This window comes from Mus musculus, chromosome 2 (genome assembly GCF_000001635.26).
Source record: "Mus musculus strain C57BL/6J chromosome 2, GRCm38.p6 C57BL/6J".
NCBI classification, from domain to species: Eukaryota; Metazoa; Chordata; class Mammalia; order Rodentia; family Muridae; genus Mus; species Mus musculus.
Genome location: NC_000068.7, coordinates 175,917,386 through 175,932,630, shown reverse-complemented (window position 1 = coordinate 175,932,630; position 15,245 = coordinate 175,917,386). Strand labels below are relative to the sequence as shown.

Sequence of the window (15,245 nt, the reverse complement as noted above, 5' to 3'; positions counted from 1 at the left end):
CTTGGCAACAGAGGTACACTTTGATATCATTAATCTTAAATCTAGATGTCAGGATTTAGAGCAAATGTACCACTTATGTAACCATCCAAGTCATTGCCACGTACCAGCTTATACTCAAGTATTTTCATAGAAGTGTAGCTACAGATGAGTGAACTCCCATTTGAGTGCTAGGAAGTGAAATGGGTTTGAGCAGTGCTCTTAACAACAACTGAATGATCCCCGTAGCCCACTAACCTACTTTCAATAAAATAAGAGAGAGTGCTATACATTATAGATTTGAGATACAAACACCAGCTTTGAGGAAAGCTGAAAGAAGATAGTGACTTTGAGGAAACAAAGCTGTGTGTGCTTCAGGTGACAGAGCTAGAAGAGTGGGAATTCCTAAGACCTTGTGGCTAAGGCAATTTCATCATAATCTCAAGTTGCTGAACAAGAAACTGTAAGTTTTGATGGATTCCCTGTTGAATTTTGGTCTTGTTTGTTCTGTTTATTGTTTATATGCTCTGATTCTTTCTGGTAAGGCTTCTTTTGTGACATTGTATGTTGAAAGCATAATAGTCTCTCTTTAGGATATGGTAGAGTCATGTTAGATAAACAGGTGTTTTCACGTTTGAGGAGACAGATGGTAGTTAAATTAATATGGCTCCCGTAGACTCATAAGTTTGAATACATGTTTCCTAGTTTGTGGAACAGTTTGGGAAGGAACACAGGTCTGCCTTTTTGGAAGAGGTGTGACACTTGGGTGCATTTTCAGGCTTTAACATCTTCTGACCACGCCCATATTGCAAGCTCCCACTTTCGTGGAGTTCAAATTATGAGTTCTCAGCTGTCCCTTGATTTACAGCTAAGACCTGTACTACAAGATGTACTTTCTAGATGCATTTATATCCTACATTTTTATAATTTATGGATGATTGTGGATGACTATGAGGTAAGAATGCCCTTCAATATCTCAGTTTTTATATTTGACCATCTTCAGAAAAGGATTTAACTTGATATTCATAGGAGTTGGCAAACCAATGTGTAAATGTGTCTAGATTCCCTGAGTAAAATCTCAATGCTCCCACACTTGAAGAAATGCATTGCAAAATCTTTTGAAGCTAATCTGATTTATTGACTGTGAGAGCCATCCAACTTGAATCCAGGAGGAAGAAGTGGAAATACCTTCTGAGTGCTGTGATTGGAGCTCAAGCAAGCTCCAAATTTGCAAAGCAGTGAGCATAGTGTTACTGCCCACATGGGGGTAGAAGCAGGCAGTTGAATAGCAGGGATGTGAAGTCTTACGTTCTCCCAGGGGCTTGATGGGAGGACAGACCGGTAAGCAATTGGACGAGAGGTTCTTGTGCTAATGAACTTCAAATCTACAGATCTGGAAAACTTTTGGCCAAAGCTGGAACCTCTATGCTGTGTCTCTTTAACACACTCTAACCCTAAGGGTGGTGCTCATGTCACTCAAGACTCAATAGCCAATCAGAACCTCCACATGGACCTGCCAGTCAGAAGAGGAGGCGGTTCTTCCGGGTCAAGCTTGCAAGCTCCTTTCTGTAACTCAGCAGTCATGAGAGTTTCTGTGTGATGTGTTATGCGTGACTCTACTGGGTGTTGTGAGAGGAGGTTAGTCAAGCTCAGAACTCCAAACATGGTAAGTGCCAGGTAATCTCCTGCGGTGCCGTCGGTGTGGGGAAAAAAGGGGAGTGGGAGAGCTCACTTCCAGCCAGAGTTCCAGTGCTCTGGGCAGGCAGGAGCAGGAGGACTGCAGGACGCTTTCCACATGGCCCCGGTTGGCTGTCTGGCCTTGGGAAGGCACGGACCCAACTCGGTGGGTGGAGGACAAGGGCAGCTCTAGGCACCAGGTTCCCAGCCTCCAGCATCCCACGCGGGATACCACGGAAGAGCTTAAGACAGAATGGGGTCCCCGGGGTGGAACTAGGCTTCGGGGCCAAAAGGAGGAGAAGTCGGGGAGAGGGGTCGCTGAATGATTCCCACGCGAGCGAGAGTCCTTGGTCAGGTCCGGGGCTGGAGTACAGGATGGCCTTCTGGCGGGAGGTTTTCTTTTTAATTTTTGTTACTGTGTGAATTTGATTGCAGTTTGGCCGCAGATCTTCCCAAGTATGAAGCAGAGATGGCTGCACTGGACATTGCCTGTATAATTTAATAATGTTCTTTAATTGCAAAGAAAGGCTCTGTGACTTTAAAAAGGAAAATAAGTGCTCTGGGAGACTGGAATAGTCTATCGAATTTAAATTTCCCAGACTAGGGCTCTGTCTGCAACTGTGGCAGATTTGCTGAGCCAGGAAAGCTTCAGCTGTCTGAATTATTTGCTCTGTGATCTTACAGTGGAGGAGCTGCTGTTGTCTGAGTCCCAGCTGTGTTTTCCAGGCTAATGAGTGACTCTGTACATGCCTCTCTATCAGGAACCCTAGTGGAAGGTACTATGCGGTTCTTTATGGGAGTCTCTTCAGAGCCATCTGTTGCAAACTGTGAAGAAGGCCAAAAGCCATGTCATGGTGATTGTAAAGTGTCTCCTTTGCCAGGCCAGAAGGAGCAAGTTTGCAGAGCTATTAGAGTCAGATCTGCTGGTACCAAGGACCGTGGTTCTGTTGGTCCATGTGGTGATCATAGCAGAGGCCCTTGTCCTTTGACTCTTCCTGAGTGTGGATTAATAGGGGTGTGGGAAGCTCAGTAGCCCTAGTATCGTATGGGCCTGGGTACCAAAGGTTTTCCGCGGAAATTTCTGGCCAGCCTTGGTGCGAGGGTTCCAGCAAATACAAAAAAATGCAGGCAAGGAGGGGAAGTTGCAAACCTGCTTCTGCTGTGCCAGTCAACTCCACCTCCGTCTCTGCTGTGCTATGCCATAATTCTGTCCCTCCCTTCACTGAGTAGGGTCCCCAAGTCCACTGGGGGCTTGGTCAGTAATGTTTTTCTTCAGATACTTGGCAGTTCCCTTGTGCAGGGTTGTTTTATTAGACTTCTACTGAGTTTTTCCCAGTGTATGCTAGTTTCTGCAGACTTCATAGAGGTCTCCATTTCTTTCCACTTATCCCTGTAAGTAGGATACAAGATGCTACTCTTAAAAAGTTTACTTGGCATAAGACATAGCTTGTGTAAGCTCTTCCCACTGCAGCTGTTGTAAATTCTACCTTCTACTTTTGCTATTTTTCTTATCTCCTGGGAACTCCAACTCAGAAACCCATCACTGGAAAATGGCTTGCTATTTCAGGGCTCTGAGGCACTTAATAAATGATTCTGGGTATCTTTGTTGTGCAAATCTCCTAGCTGTCTCAAGTAGGATTTGTAATCTCTAGTCCATATTTAAATTGTTCAAAATAACCTGGGGACTGAACAGGAAAGAAACTTATGGATGAGAGCATATGTGGAATTCAAAACCTGTCTTTGGCTGCCTGGTGTTTGAGCATTAGCCGCAGCTGAATCCATGCTGTCATTAAGAAATTTTTCCCAATTAATATTTTAGTTGTATATGAAGTGATTTCTTTCTGGGATGACATGTTAATTCTGGGAGAGCTGTCTCGTCTTCCCCTCATAGAGATGTTTCTAAGACAAGCTATGTTGACTCAGGTAGCCTTGATCCTGGTCTGCTGCTCCCCAGAGCAATGACCTTGCTTTCCTCTTGATATAAATTCCTAAATTCTTGAGTTAAAGAATGTAGCAAAATAGTGTTTTATAATAGCTCATTTGAGTCATATAATGAACTGTTCATTTCTTCTACCTTCAGTAGAGAACAGGAGCAATGGTTTACTGTTATCTCTGTCAGGTGAAGTAGGGCAGGAGATAGCTAGATTATAGACGAAAGCTTAAGGGAATCTGCTCCAGGTGTCACCATTCTAGTGAAGGATGAGAGTCAGACAGGATGAATACTTTTGTAATTTCGTGAAATGTATTAAATAATGCATGTGATTAAATAAAACTAGATTGGTGGGTGCTTAGTTTGTGCAGGTTAGCTTGAGCCAGTGATAATGAATTTCTGTTTTAGGATCTGTACTATATAGATAGAATGTATCAAAAATGGAAAACACATGCCATTAGCTGTAGCTGTGTGTGTCACATTATAGATCTCAGTAATTAACAAAGCACATGGGGCAAGGTCAAACACTATCTTATTAATATCATTCCTTCTACTAAGAAAGGTCTGATCTTTTTCATATCAGTACAGTGTTATATTTTCCCAATATAGGTGTGGGTTTGTTGTTATTATGTTTGTTTTGACAACCCACTGAGGACAATGTGCTGATTAACAAGAGTGCTCCACAGTGTCTGACATGTGTCCTAATTGCTCTGAGCCTTCGCTCATAGCCATTGGGTGAAAGTACTTGCAGTTTACCTGGACCCAGCCTGAACCCACAACACAAAATCTTATGTCCTAAAATCTCTCTTCAGTTACTAATATTTGGGCACTGACCACCTGTGGACAGTTTGGTAACTCCAATTTCAGCTGATTGATGGGGAAATGTAAGCTATCCACCTTGATTCCAGGAGGAAGAAGGGGAATTGCCTCCTGAGCGCTGGAATTGGAGCTCAGGCAAACTCCAAACTTTCAAAGCAGTGAACCCAGGGGCACTGCCCAGAAAGGGGAGAGGCAGGCACTTAGGCAGCAAGGATCAGGAATCTTAGCCTCTCCCAAGGGCTTGCGAGAGAACAGAGTATTGGAGGAGACACACTGGTGCTACTGAACTGCAAATCTGCAGATCTGGAAAAGGATTGGCCCAGACTGGAACCACTCGGCTGCATCTCTACAGCATACTCTAACCCTAAGCCTGGTGTTCACTTCACTCAAGACTCAATAGCGAATTAGAGCCTCCACATGGAGCTGCCAGTCAGAAGAGGAGGTGACTCTTCCAGGTACTAAGCCTGCATGTTCCTCTGTGTAACTCAGCTGATCTCAGTGTTTCTGTGGAACCGGTTCTTATTTTTGCTGGTTGCTGTGAGGTTAGCTCAGGCAAACTTAGAACTTCAGACATGGTAAGTGCAATGTCATCTCCCACAAAGAGGAGGAGCAAGCATCTTAGCAAAGGATGATTGTGTAATATCTCTTCCCAGAGGCTGGTTTGTCAGCATCAGCCAGACAGATGGGGACATCTGTGAGGTCCTTTGTGGACCTACTCTCTCCTTTTGGTCCCAGCTGTGTCCTCTGAGTAACTTTATTATAAGACTGCATCTTGTCAAAACCTTTGTGTCAGGGGCTTGTGTGGAGAAATATACTTGGCAGGATGAGAACCAGAGGAACAGCTTACTGTGTACACTGTAGGTAAAAGAGTGCTGACAAGAGCTAGGTCACAGACCAAAGGAAAAGGGAGTGTGCTGCAGGGGTCACTGTTATGGAGAAGGACCTGATTCAAGGACTGAGAATGATTTTGTAATTTTACAGACTGTATCCATGTATGGATGTAATTTAGTAAACCTAGATTGAAGGGTGTTTTATTTGATCAGGTTAGCTTGAGCCAGTGGGTAAGGAATTCCCATTTTAGGATCTGAATTATGTAGATTTGTGCAATCCTTGTTGACAAATTTAATTGAGCTCAGAAATGTAAAACACATGCCATTCGCTGTAGCTGTGTGTGTTAGATTATAGATCTTAGTAGTTAACAAAGCACTTAGGGACAAGGTCAAACACTATCTCATAAATGCCTTTCCTTCTACCAAGATAGGCCTGATCTTTTTCAAATCAGTATAGTGACATATTTTTCAATTATATTTATCTTTTTAAAAAGCCAATATTTGGTATTATTTTTTAAATTTTTATTTTCTTTATGTATAGGTGCTCTGACCTCTTACTTCTTCCTATTCTCCAATATTTCCCAGAAATCAATAATTTAATTCCTATTTTTAAAGAGATTACATATCTTACTGTTTACAGCAACATCGGTAGCTCAGGCTTTCCTTATGCCATGTAGTTAAGCCTTGCTTTGAGCACCTGAACCTAAAACCTTCCTTGCTCTTTCTGAGGGTAGAAGACATGGCTTCGGTGATTAACACCTGTAGCCTAACAGCTGAGGATTAAGCAATGTGGCCTTTTATCTATATCAGAAGGAACTGCTGGTCTCTAACTTTTAGCCTGCAGGTCAGAAGTCACAGGAAGAAAATGAGACACTCAAAGAAGTGGTTATGGAGTTTTTACTAAGTTGTCAAAAGTTACCTATGAAAGCTATCTAAGAGGAAAAGCGAAAAGATCCTAAGTGGGGAAGGGCAAAAAAACTTCTTTCTCTTTTCCATATCTCCTTGTCCTCTGTACTTATAAATCTTTCAGAATACCTGATCACATGTTACTGAGTACACTACAAGTTCACACAAAAAATCAAATCATAAATTGAGAGAGAAGTTTACAACAGAGAATGGTTATTAGTAAAACTAGATTGGTGGGTGTTTATTTTGGGCAGGTTAGCTTGAGCCAGTGAGTGATGAATTCCCATTTTATGATCTGTATTATGAGATATGTGCAAACCTTGGTGACATATTTAAGTGATCTCAGAAATATAAACACGTGCCATTAGCTGTAGCTGTGTGTGGCACATTATAGATCTCAGTAGTTAACAAAGATCATAGGGGCAAGGTCAAACACTATCTTATTATTGCCATTCCTTCTACCAGGAAGGGCATGATCTTTTTCAAATCAGTACAGTAATATATTTTTTCATTTATTTTTTTCTCTTTAAAAAGTTCATTTTTGGTATTAGATTTTAAATTTCATTTTCACTATCCATGGGTGATCTCTTAAGTGTTTCTGTTCTCCAATATTGCCCCAAAATTAAGAATTTCATTCCTGTTTTTAAAGAGATTTCATATCTGTCTGTTTAGAGAAACATCTCCTGTAGCTCCTACTTTCTTTATGCCATGTAGTTAAGACTTGCTTTGAACTCCTAATCCTGCCTCTGCTGCCCAGGGCTTAGAAAACAGTCCTACAACTGCTTTCAGGCTGGGTTCTGACTGATCAGTGAGACAAAAGACACCAGGGAATGAGTGTTGTCTAACCTCCCTGGGTTACAGGGTTACAAATTAGGGGGTTACAAATAAAGAGGGACAGGTATAAGGTTGAGTTCACTGACCAACTTTGAAGCTGGTCTACTTGCAGCACAGAAAAGGAGGAGGAATAAGGTAGGTGAGGCCTTTCTGCTTTGGCAGTAGTTGACATTCACCATGAGGAGTCATGGAATCAATTTTGCACAATCAGTAAAATTCCATACTGGTCGTCTTCGGGCATTTTTCAGATTAGGGCAATGTCAAATGAGATCACAGGCCCTCGTTGTGACACCATATTGCTGGCATACCTCGACATCTACCCCAGCAATAGGACTGCCAATATCCCAGCTGCCATTCCTTATGCAATCCAATCATTTAGGAACTGGGCTTTTCATCTATCATTAATCATCTTGATCTGGCTCTTGCTTCTGCCCTCCTTCCTCTCTCCACAAGGTCCCAGGTCATGTCTACTCTATACTATCCCAGGTATAATTGGGTCAGGCTATGTTCACTCTTTTGTGTATAATATACTTTCTCCTCCACCATACCTAGGAGCAGTGATGTCCTTACATTTTATTTCTTCTTTTTCTTCCTTTTTCTCGCCCAATAACTGCTTCTAGTTTTAAAAGTCATAGTCACATTCACTTTTAAATTATTGTCAATGTATGAATTTGATTGCAGGTTGGCTGCAGGACTTCCCCAGTAAGAAGTAGAGGTGGCTGTAGTGGGTATTGCATGCATAATTGAATATATAAAGAAAGGACCTTGGGCCTTTAAGTGGAAATTACTTGGTCTCCAGGACTAGAACATTCTTATAAATGTAAATTTTCCAGACTAGGGCCATGTCTGCATGTAGGGTGTAACAGCCTAGTTTGGAAGGTTTTAGCTGTCTAAATCTTTTGCTCTGTGATCCCACAGTGGAAGGAGCTGCTGTTGCCCTGAGGCCCAGCTGACTTTTCCATGCTAATGAGGGACTATGGGCAGGACTAACAATCAGGAACACTAGGGGAAGGTAGCTTGCAGATTCTCTACAGGATTCTCCTCAGATGCATGTGTTATAAGCTGCCTGGAAGACCACAAGCCATCCCCTGGTTATTATAGTAATCTCCATTGACGGTACAGGAGAAGCAAGTCTGCAGAGCTATTTGAGTCCGATCTGCTGGTTCTAAATGGACTGTGGGTCAGAGTGTGGTTCTGTTGGTACATGTAGTGATCATAACAGAGGCCCTTGTCCTTTGACTCTTCCTGAGTGTGGATTTACAGGGGTGGGGGTAGCTCGGTAGCCCTGGGAGTGGCAAGGTATGGAACTTAAATGTCACTCTGCAGTGTGCATATACAGGCATTGCCTTTGGTGTGCCATAGGACAACATTGGAAAAGTAATGGTTTGATTTCTAGAATTCATGACCCTTCTGTATTCAGTTTTGTGTGACTAGTTTTATAAATAGTTTAGAAGGTACTAGTAAAGAGCTGTCAACGATCATCCTTCAGAAATATTTGATTAGATTCCTTTTATCTTGCTATTCCCTGTTATCAAAATGGCATGATTCACAGAACTTCAATTCTTGTTACAAAAGGAGCTTCTGACATGCAGAAGTTTCTCAGGTGTTGCTGGTGCTTGGTGGGTGGATAGGACAGATTGGAGAATAATGCATATGGCAGGAAGCAGACATTAAGTTATCATTCAGCATTGTTTTGTATATGGGCTCCCATGGGCCTGGTTTAGCCTGAAAGTACAAAGGGTCATGAACAGCTATAGAGCAATAGCTCAACTTTCTGATCATCTACAATGACAGAGAGAACTCTGGAGCATGGGGCCTCTCTGTTTGGAAGACAGATGAGTAGTAACTGTTGGGTCAGATTTATAACAGTTTAGGGGTGACTGAGTTATTTTTATTGGAGTCAGGAAATATGATTTTATTTTATTTCTATACACATACTAGCACAGGTAATATTAGTCAGGTTCACATTGTCCTTGGTGTAGTTGCCTTAGTTATTGAAGAAATGTTGAAAATTGGTCACATGGAAATTGGCAGAGGAAGCTTTCCCTGATATTGTGTGGCAGTTCTGTGGGCTACTATGAGACTGTTCTGTCTAGGAAAACAGATAGTGGGCTTGTTCTTTAGACAGACTGCTTGGTCTTTGGGAGAATTGGCTATGGTTGAGAAGGGGGTGTCTGTCCATACTTGGGGGCTAAGAAGGGAAGGAAACATGTGACAAGAAGGGAAGGGGAGATGGAAATGGTCTTTTGTGACATGGATAGGTGAGAGGAAACTGCAGTTTTAAGGGAACTCTTGCATATTTGATCTCAATAACAATAATGTCTACCAGCATTCTACATGGTTCCATACAGAACATCTTAAAACTAAGGCATCAGGTTCCCAGAGATCATTTATTTACTTAAGTTTTTGTTGTCCAACTATGAAAGACTGGATAAAAAGTACTATGTGGGTAGGCCTGGCAGTCAGCGAATATTCATTTTGAAATAAACCTTTATACTGTTGTCTGTATATTTTGCTTTGTGCACACTTATCAAATCCTACAGGATTTAGTCACCTATGATGACGTGCATGTGAACTTCACTCAGGAAGAGTGGGCTTTGCTGGATGCTTCTCAGAAGAGTCTCTACAAAGGTGTGATGGTAGAGACCTATAGGAATCTCACAGCTATAGGTAATATTGGATTTTTTTTTTTTTACTTTATAAAATGTATGCACAACTGTTTCTTTGTTATTGTTTTTTGTTTTGTAATTTTAATTGAGAATGAGGAAGAATATGGTGAATAAATAACTCATGGTTTTAAAGTTCAATGGAGTTAGTAACTTAAATGTTGCCTAATTGCCAATAATGTAACATACTTTCTCTGGTACTGTGTTTAGGTTACAGTTGGGAAGAACATACAATTGAAGACCATTTCCAAACTTCTAGAAGTCATGGAAGGTAATTTTCCTCTGCAAGCTGATGAGAAAATGCCTATGAAGAAAGTTTAACGTGTGCTACAAGTAGTAAAGAAAACCAATAGGGTACAATAAGCACTGCTTTCAGTTATGGATGTTTATTGAATTTCATAAAATCATATATGTCTATGGCAGATATGTAATTATTGTTTGCAAGACTTTCCATTAGTTCAAAGACAGAGAAATAATGGCTTAACAGGTATGTTACTGTTTAAATCAAGCCTAGTAGAGCCATGCTGTACAAGTGTGAGTGTCTTCAGTCTCATATCGCTTAGCTATTGCAAAAGGAACACACAGTGATTAGGTGACAAGTATATGTCTAAAACCTAGTAATAAGCAAATAATCCATAGTATATCTGAGCTCAATGATATACTTGTAATATCATTGCTAAATTTAGTGAGATGGACAGTTCATAAGATTCAAAAATGGTTTGGTGGAAAAACCTTAATCGCTATACTACATCTCTATGAGGAAAAAAGTCACGTGTGTGAATGTAATATGGAACCTTTACACTTGTTATTCTCTTTTAATATGGTTGTCATACGTTACTATGGATACAGCCCTTGTGAGCATAGGGGTATTGAAAGATGCCACATACCTTTCAATTTTTCAGAACAACAAGAGGATATGCAGTATAACATACTTTGAGTGACATTCTAAATGTGCTGTAAGTTTATAAGTACTTAGTTTCCCAACATTATTGGGGACATTTACCAACTCAAACTACTGAAAATCATAATGAGAATTAGGGTAGTAGAAATTATATTCTGTTTGCGTTTGTTCACGTTCCAAATGTAGTATTACTCTCATGATAACAAAATTTGTGAATGCAATCAGTGTGCAAAGACTTTGAGTTCTTCCTTTTTTTTTCAAATATGTGAATAACCTTTTATACAAAAAGTATGCTATAAATGTGAGCCAGATAATCACTACTGTTCCCATTTCATGTATCCTCAAAGATGTAAAACAATCCATAATGAGGAGAACACCTTTGAATGCAAACAAAGGCATATTACATTAACATTAGATTGCTCTTTTCAATGAAGCCAATTTTTAAAAGAATTCATACAGATATAAAGACTCGTCAGTATAATCAATGTGAGAACAATTTCACATGTGCCAATTGTATTTGCAGGCATGAAAGACGTTCTTCTGCAGAGCAACACTCTGAGTTTATTCCATGTGGTAAAGCCTTTGCATATCAGAGTCGTAGTCAAAGGCATGTAAGAATACACAATGGAGAGAAACACTATGAGTGTAACCAATGTGGTAAAGACTTTGGAACAAGGAGTGTCCTCCAAAGACTTAAACGAACACATACAGGAGAAAAACCCTATGAATGTAACCACTATGGTAAAGCCTTTGCAGAAAGCAGTACTCTCCAAATCCATAAGCGAAAACATACAGGAGAGAAACCATATGAATGTAACCACTGTGTTAAAGCCTTTGCAAAAATGAGTAAACTCCAAATACATAAACGAATACATACAGGAGAGAAACCCTATGAATGTAAGCAATGTGGTAAAGCCTTTACACAAAGCAGTCATCTCGGAATCCATAAGCGAACACATACAGGAGAGAAACCCTATGAATGTAAACAATGTGGTAAAGCCTTTACACGAAGCAGTACTCTCCAAACCCATAAGCAAACACATACAGGAGAGAAACCCTATGAATGTAAACAATGTGATAAAGCTTTTGTAAGAAGGGGAGAACTCCAAATCCATAAGCGAACACATACAGGAGAGAAACCCTATGAATGTAAGCAATGTGGTAAAGCCTTTGCACAAAGTGGTACTCTCCAAATCCATAAGCGAACACATACTGGAGAGAAACCCTATGAATGTAAGCAATGTGGTAAAGCCTTTGCACATAGCAGTACTCTCCAAATCCATAAGCGAACACATACAGGAGAGAAACCGTATGAATGTAAACAGTGTGATAAAGCTTTTGTAAAAAGGGGAGAACTCCAAATCCATAAGCAAACACATACAGGAGAGAAACCCTATGAATGTAAACAATGTGGTAAAGCCTTTGCACAAAGTGGTACTCTCCAAGTACATGAGCGAACACATACAGGAGAGAAACCCTTTGAATGTAACCAATGTGGTAAAGCCTTTGTACAATGCATTGCTCTCCGAATACATGAACGAACACATACAGGAGAGAAACCCTATGAATGTAAACAATGTGGTAAAGCCTTTGCACATAGCAATACTCTCCAAATACATAAGCGAACACATACAGGAGAGAAACCCTATGAATGTAAACAATGTGGTAAAGCCTTTGCACATAGCAGTACTCTCCAAATACATAAGCAAACACATACAGGAGAGAAACCATAAGAATGTAAACAATGTGGTAAAGCTTTTAAAAGAAGTGGTGACCTTCTAATACATAAGCGAACACATACATGAGAGAAACCCTGTGAATGTAAGCAACGTGGTAAAGTTTTTATAAGAAGTGTTGACCTTCAAATACATAAGCGAAGACATACAGGAGATAAACCCTATGAATGTAAACAATGTGGTAAAGCTTTGCAGAAAGCAGTACTCTCCAGATATATAAGCGAACACGTACAGGAGAGAGACCCTATGAATGTAACTAGTGTGGTTAAGCCTTTGCAGGAAGCAGTGGTCTCCAATGTCATAAAAGAACACATACAGGAGAAACACCCCATGAATGAAACCAAGGTAATAAACCCTTTGCAGGAAGCAGTGGTCTTGAATATCATCGAATACATACAGCTGAAAAACCCTATGTATTTAACCAATGTGGTAAAGCCTTTGCAGGAAGGAGTGACCTCCAAAGACAAAAGATCATACAGAAGAGAAAGTCTACGAAGGCATCTAATGTTATAAAGTCTTTGCAGCAAGCATTGATCTCCATGTATATAAATGAACACATACCAGAGAGGAACCTTTTAAATGTAACCAACATGGTAAAGCTTTTTCAAAAACCAATAGTCTTTACATACATAAAAGAATATATACTTGAGAGAAATGCTTTGACTTTAACCAATGTGGTTAAACTTTTTCAGAAAGCAGTCATCAACAAAATCATAAAACAACACGTATAGGAGAGAGATTTTTGAATGTTAGCAATGTGCTTTTACACCTTTTTTCACAAACAGTGGCCTCAAAATATATAAGGAAACACGTACTGGAGAGAAAACCTATGAATATCAGCAATGTCCTGAAACCCTTCTACATCACAATCATCTTCAAATCCATAAAGAACATGTAGTGGAGAAAAATCCTCTGAATATCACTAATTAGGTAAAGCAGTTATAAAGAGTCATCTCCTAACACAAAAGTATACACACTGGATAGAAACCCTATGAATATAAGCAATGTGGTAAATGTTTTATAAGTCACAGTATTCTCTAAGTAAATAAAGGAAGACACACTTGAGAGAAACCCTATGAAAGTTATTAAAGGTACAAAGCCTTGTACATTAAAATCTTCAAATACATAAAAGAAGACATAGAGGTAAGAAACCCTATGTCTGCAAGCCATGTGGTATTGCCTTCACTTGTCAATCGTATTCAATGACACAAAAGAAATCATAATGTAGACAAAATCCTGTGAGAGTAGTTAATATGGTGAAGCTTTTTGAATATTTCTAGAGTCTTCACAATGAAACAATCCATACTGCCAAGAAATTTAGGAATATAATATGGTGAAACCTTTTCAGATTCTCAAATCTTTATCATTATGAAAGAGAAACCCTATGAATGCATTAAATATGGGGAAGCCTTTAAACATTACTAATTCTTCATCATCATGAAAATAATCATACAAAGGATTCAAGAGGATACAGGGGTGTTTCTTACTGTATTGCTTGAGTTACAGTCCTGACATCCTTTGGTGATCAACAGCAATTTGGAAAGTGTAAGCTGAAGAAACCCTTTCCTCCCCTCTGCTTCTTGCTCATCATGTTTGTGAAGGAATAGAAACCCTGACTAAGACAAATTGGTATGAGGAGTGGGTATTCCTGTGACAACCTGACCATGTTTTGGGAGGACTGTGGAAGGATTTTGGAACTTTGGGCCAAAGGACACATTCAGTTTTCAGAACTCTGTGGGATGTTGTGTAGGAGCTTGGAAGATAATGTTGAGAACAGTGCAGAAGATGGAGGCCTGGCTTGTGAAATTTCAGAGGGAAAATTAAAGACTCTTTTCAGTGCCATTGCTATTTTGGATTGTGAAGATTCTGGGTTCTAACTAGCTAGGGCTGAAGAATCAGCTGTGATTAACAAGATACCAGAACTACTAGAGTGAAAACTTGGCATTATTGGGACTATTGATGCTGGTTAGCTGGAGCTGAGAAATTAGCAGTAATTAAGAAGAGACCAGCATCATTGGGCTGACATCTTCTCGGAAGTGTTTGCCGAGAGCACAGAGGCTGTGTTCCAGAGATAGCCAAGGTTTACCTTGTGCTATGGCTGGACTTGGTAACGTGTAAGAGTTACCCAGGTGGTACTGGTTTTGCTGGCATGAAGGGATCAGACAGAGCAGCTGAGGCTCAGCACTATGAGAGGCCATGGAAGGCCATTGGTGAAGGTGCAGCCTCAGATGCAATTGATGACCCAGGACTGTGGTGTCATGCAGTGTTTGGAGAAGCCAGGACCATGAATGACCAAGAACAGCAGCAGCAGTAAAGTATAGGCATCTGGAGTCTAGAGGACAAGCTGTGTGCTACAAAGGACAGGGCTAGAGAAGTGACCCAAGCCCTTGGAGGAGCCCAGAAGATCATGAGTTGGATCCCAGACGTTGGACAGTTGGAATTTAATTTTTCTTTTGATTGTGACTGTGCCCTCATATTTTTCCCTTTGAAGGAAGAAAATATTTTAGTGGATTCCACAGTTAAGAGACTTTTAATTGTAAAAGAGTTTGGATTTTAAAGGATATTGAATATTTTAAAAGGATTGAACTTTTAATATGTAAAGACTATGGGACTGTGATGGTTTGTATATCCTTGGACCAGGGAGTGGCACCATCTGAAGGTGTGACCTTGGTGCAATAGGTGTGACCTGGTTGGAATGGGTGTGTCACTGCGGGTGTGGGTATAAGATCCTCACCCTAGTTGCCTGGATGTCAGTCTTCCACTAGCAGTCTTTGGATGAAGGCATAGAACTCTCAGCTCCTCCTGTGCCATGCCTGCCTGGATACTGCCATGCTCCCACCTTGAAAATGGACTGAACCTCTAAACCTGTAAGCAAGCCCCAATTAAATGTTTTTTGTAAGACTTGCCTTGGTCATGGTATCTGTTCACAGCAGTAAAACCCTAACTAAGACAGAAGTTGGTACCAGGAGT

At 40.5% G+C, this 15,245-nt stretch overlaps 1 protein-coding gene across 2 annotated transcripts; it reads left to right on the top strand.

Annotated features, from left to right (window-relative positions):
- The first annotated feature begins 1,530 nt into the window (after positions 1 to 1,530).
- Positions 1,531 to 14,348, top strand: Zfp966 (zinc finger protein 966). Of its 2 annotated transcripts, NM_001177407.1 has the most exons (4): positions 1,531 to 1,642; positions 9,516 to 9,642; positions 9,849 to 9,909; positions 11,063 to 14,348. In NM_001177407.1, exons 1-4 carry the CDS (start codon positions 1,583 to 1,585, stop codon positions 12,270 to 12,272), a joined length of 1,458 nt encoding a protein of 485 aa, NP_001170878.1. In that variant the 5' UTR covers positions 1,531 to 1,582; the 3' UTR covers positions 12,273 to 14,348. The 2 variants fall into 2 exon arrangements, with proteins under 2 accessions (NP_001170878.1, NP_001170876.1); NM_001177405.1 differs by lacking the exon at positions 9,516 to 9,642 and having other exon boundaries at positions 12,711 to 14,348.
- Positions 14,349 to 15,245: the final 897 nt, after the last annotated feature.

What these genes read in the sequence shown, in the direction of transcription:
- Zfp966 (NM_001177407.1), top strand. Translation starts at nt 1,583, where the DNA reads ATGCGTGACTCTACTGGGTGTTGTGAGAGGAGGTTAGTCAAGCTCAGA. An exon ending in TAGGAATCTCACAGCTATAG is followed by an intron (nt 9,643 to 9,848) that starts GTAATATTGGAT and finishes TACTGTGTTTAG; the next exon opens with GTTACAGTTGGGAAGAACAT. An exon ending in ACTTCTAGAAGTCATGGAAG is followed by an intron (nt 9,910 to 11,062) that starts GTAATTTTCCTC and finishes TTGTATTTGCAG; the next exon opens with GCATGAAAGACGTTCTTCTG.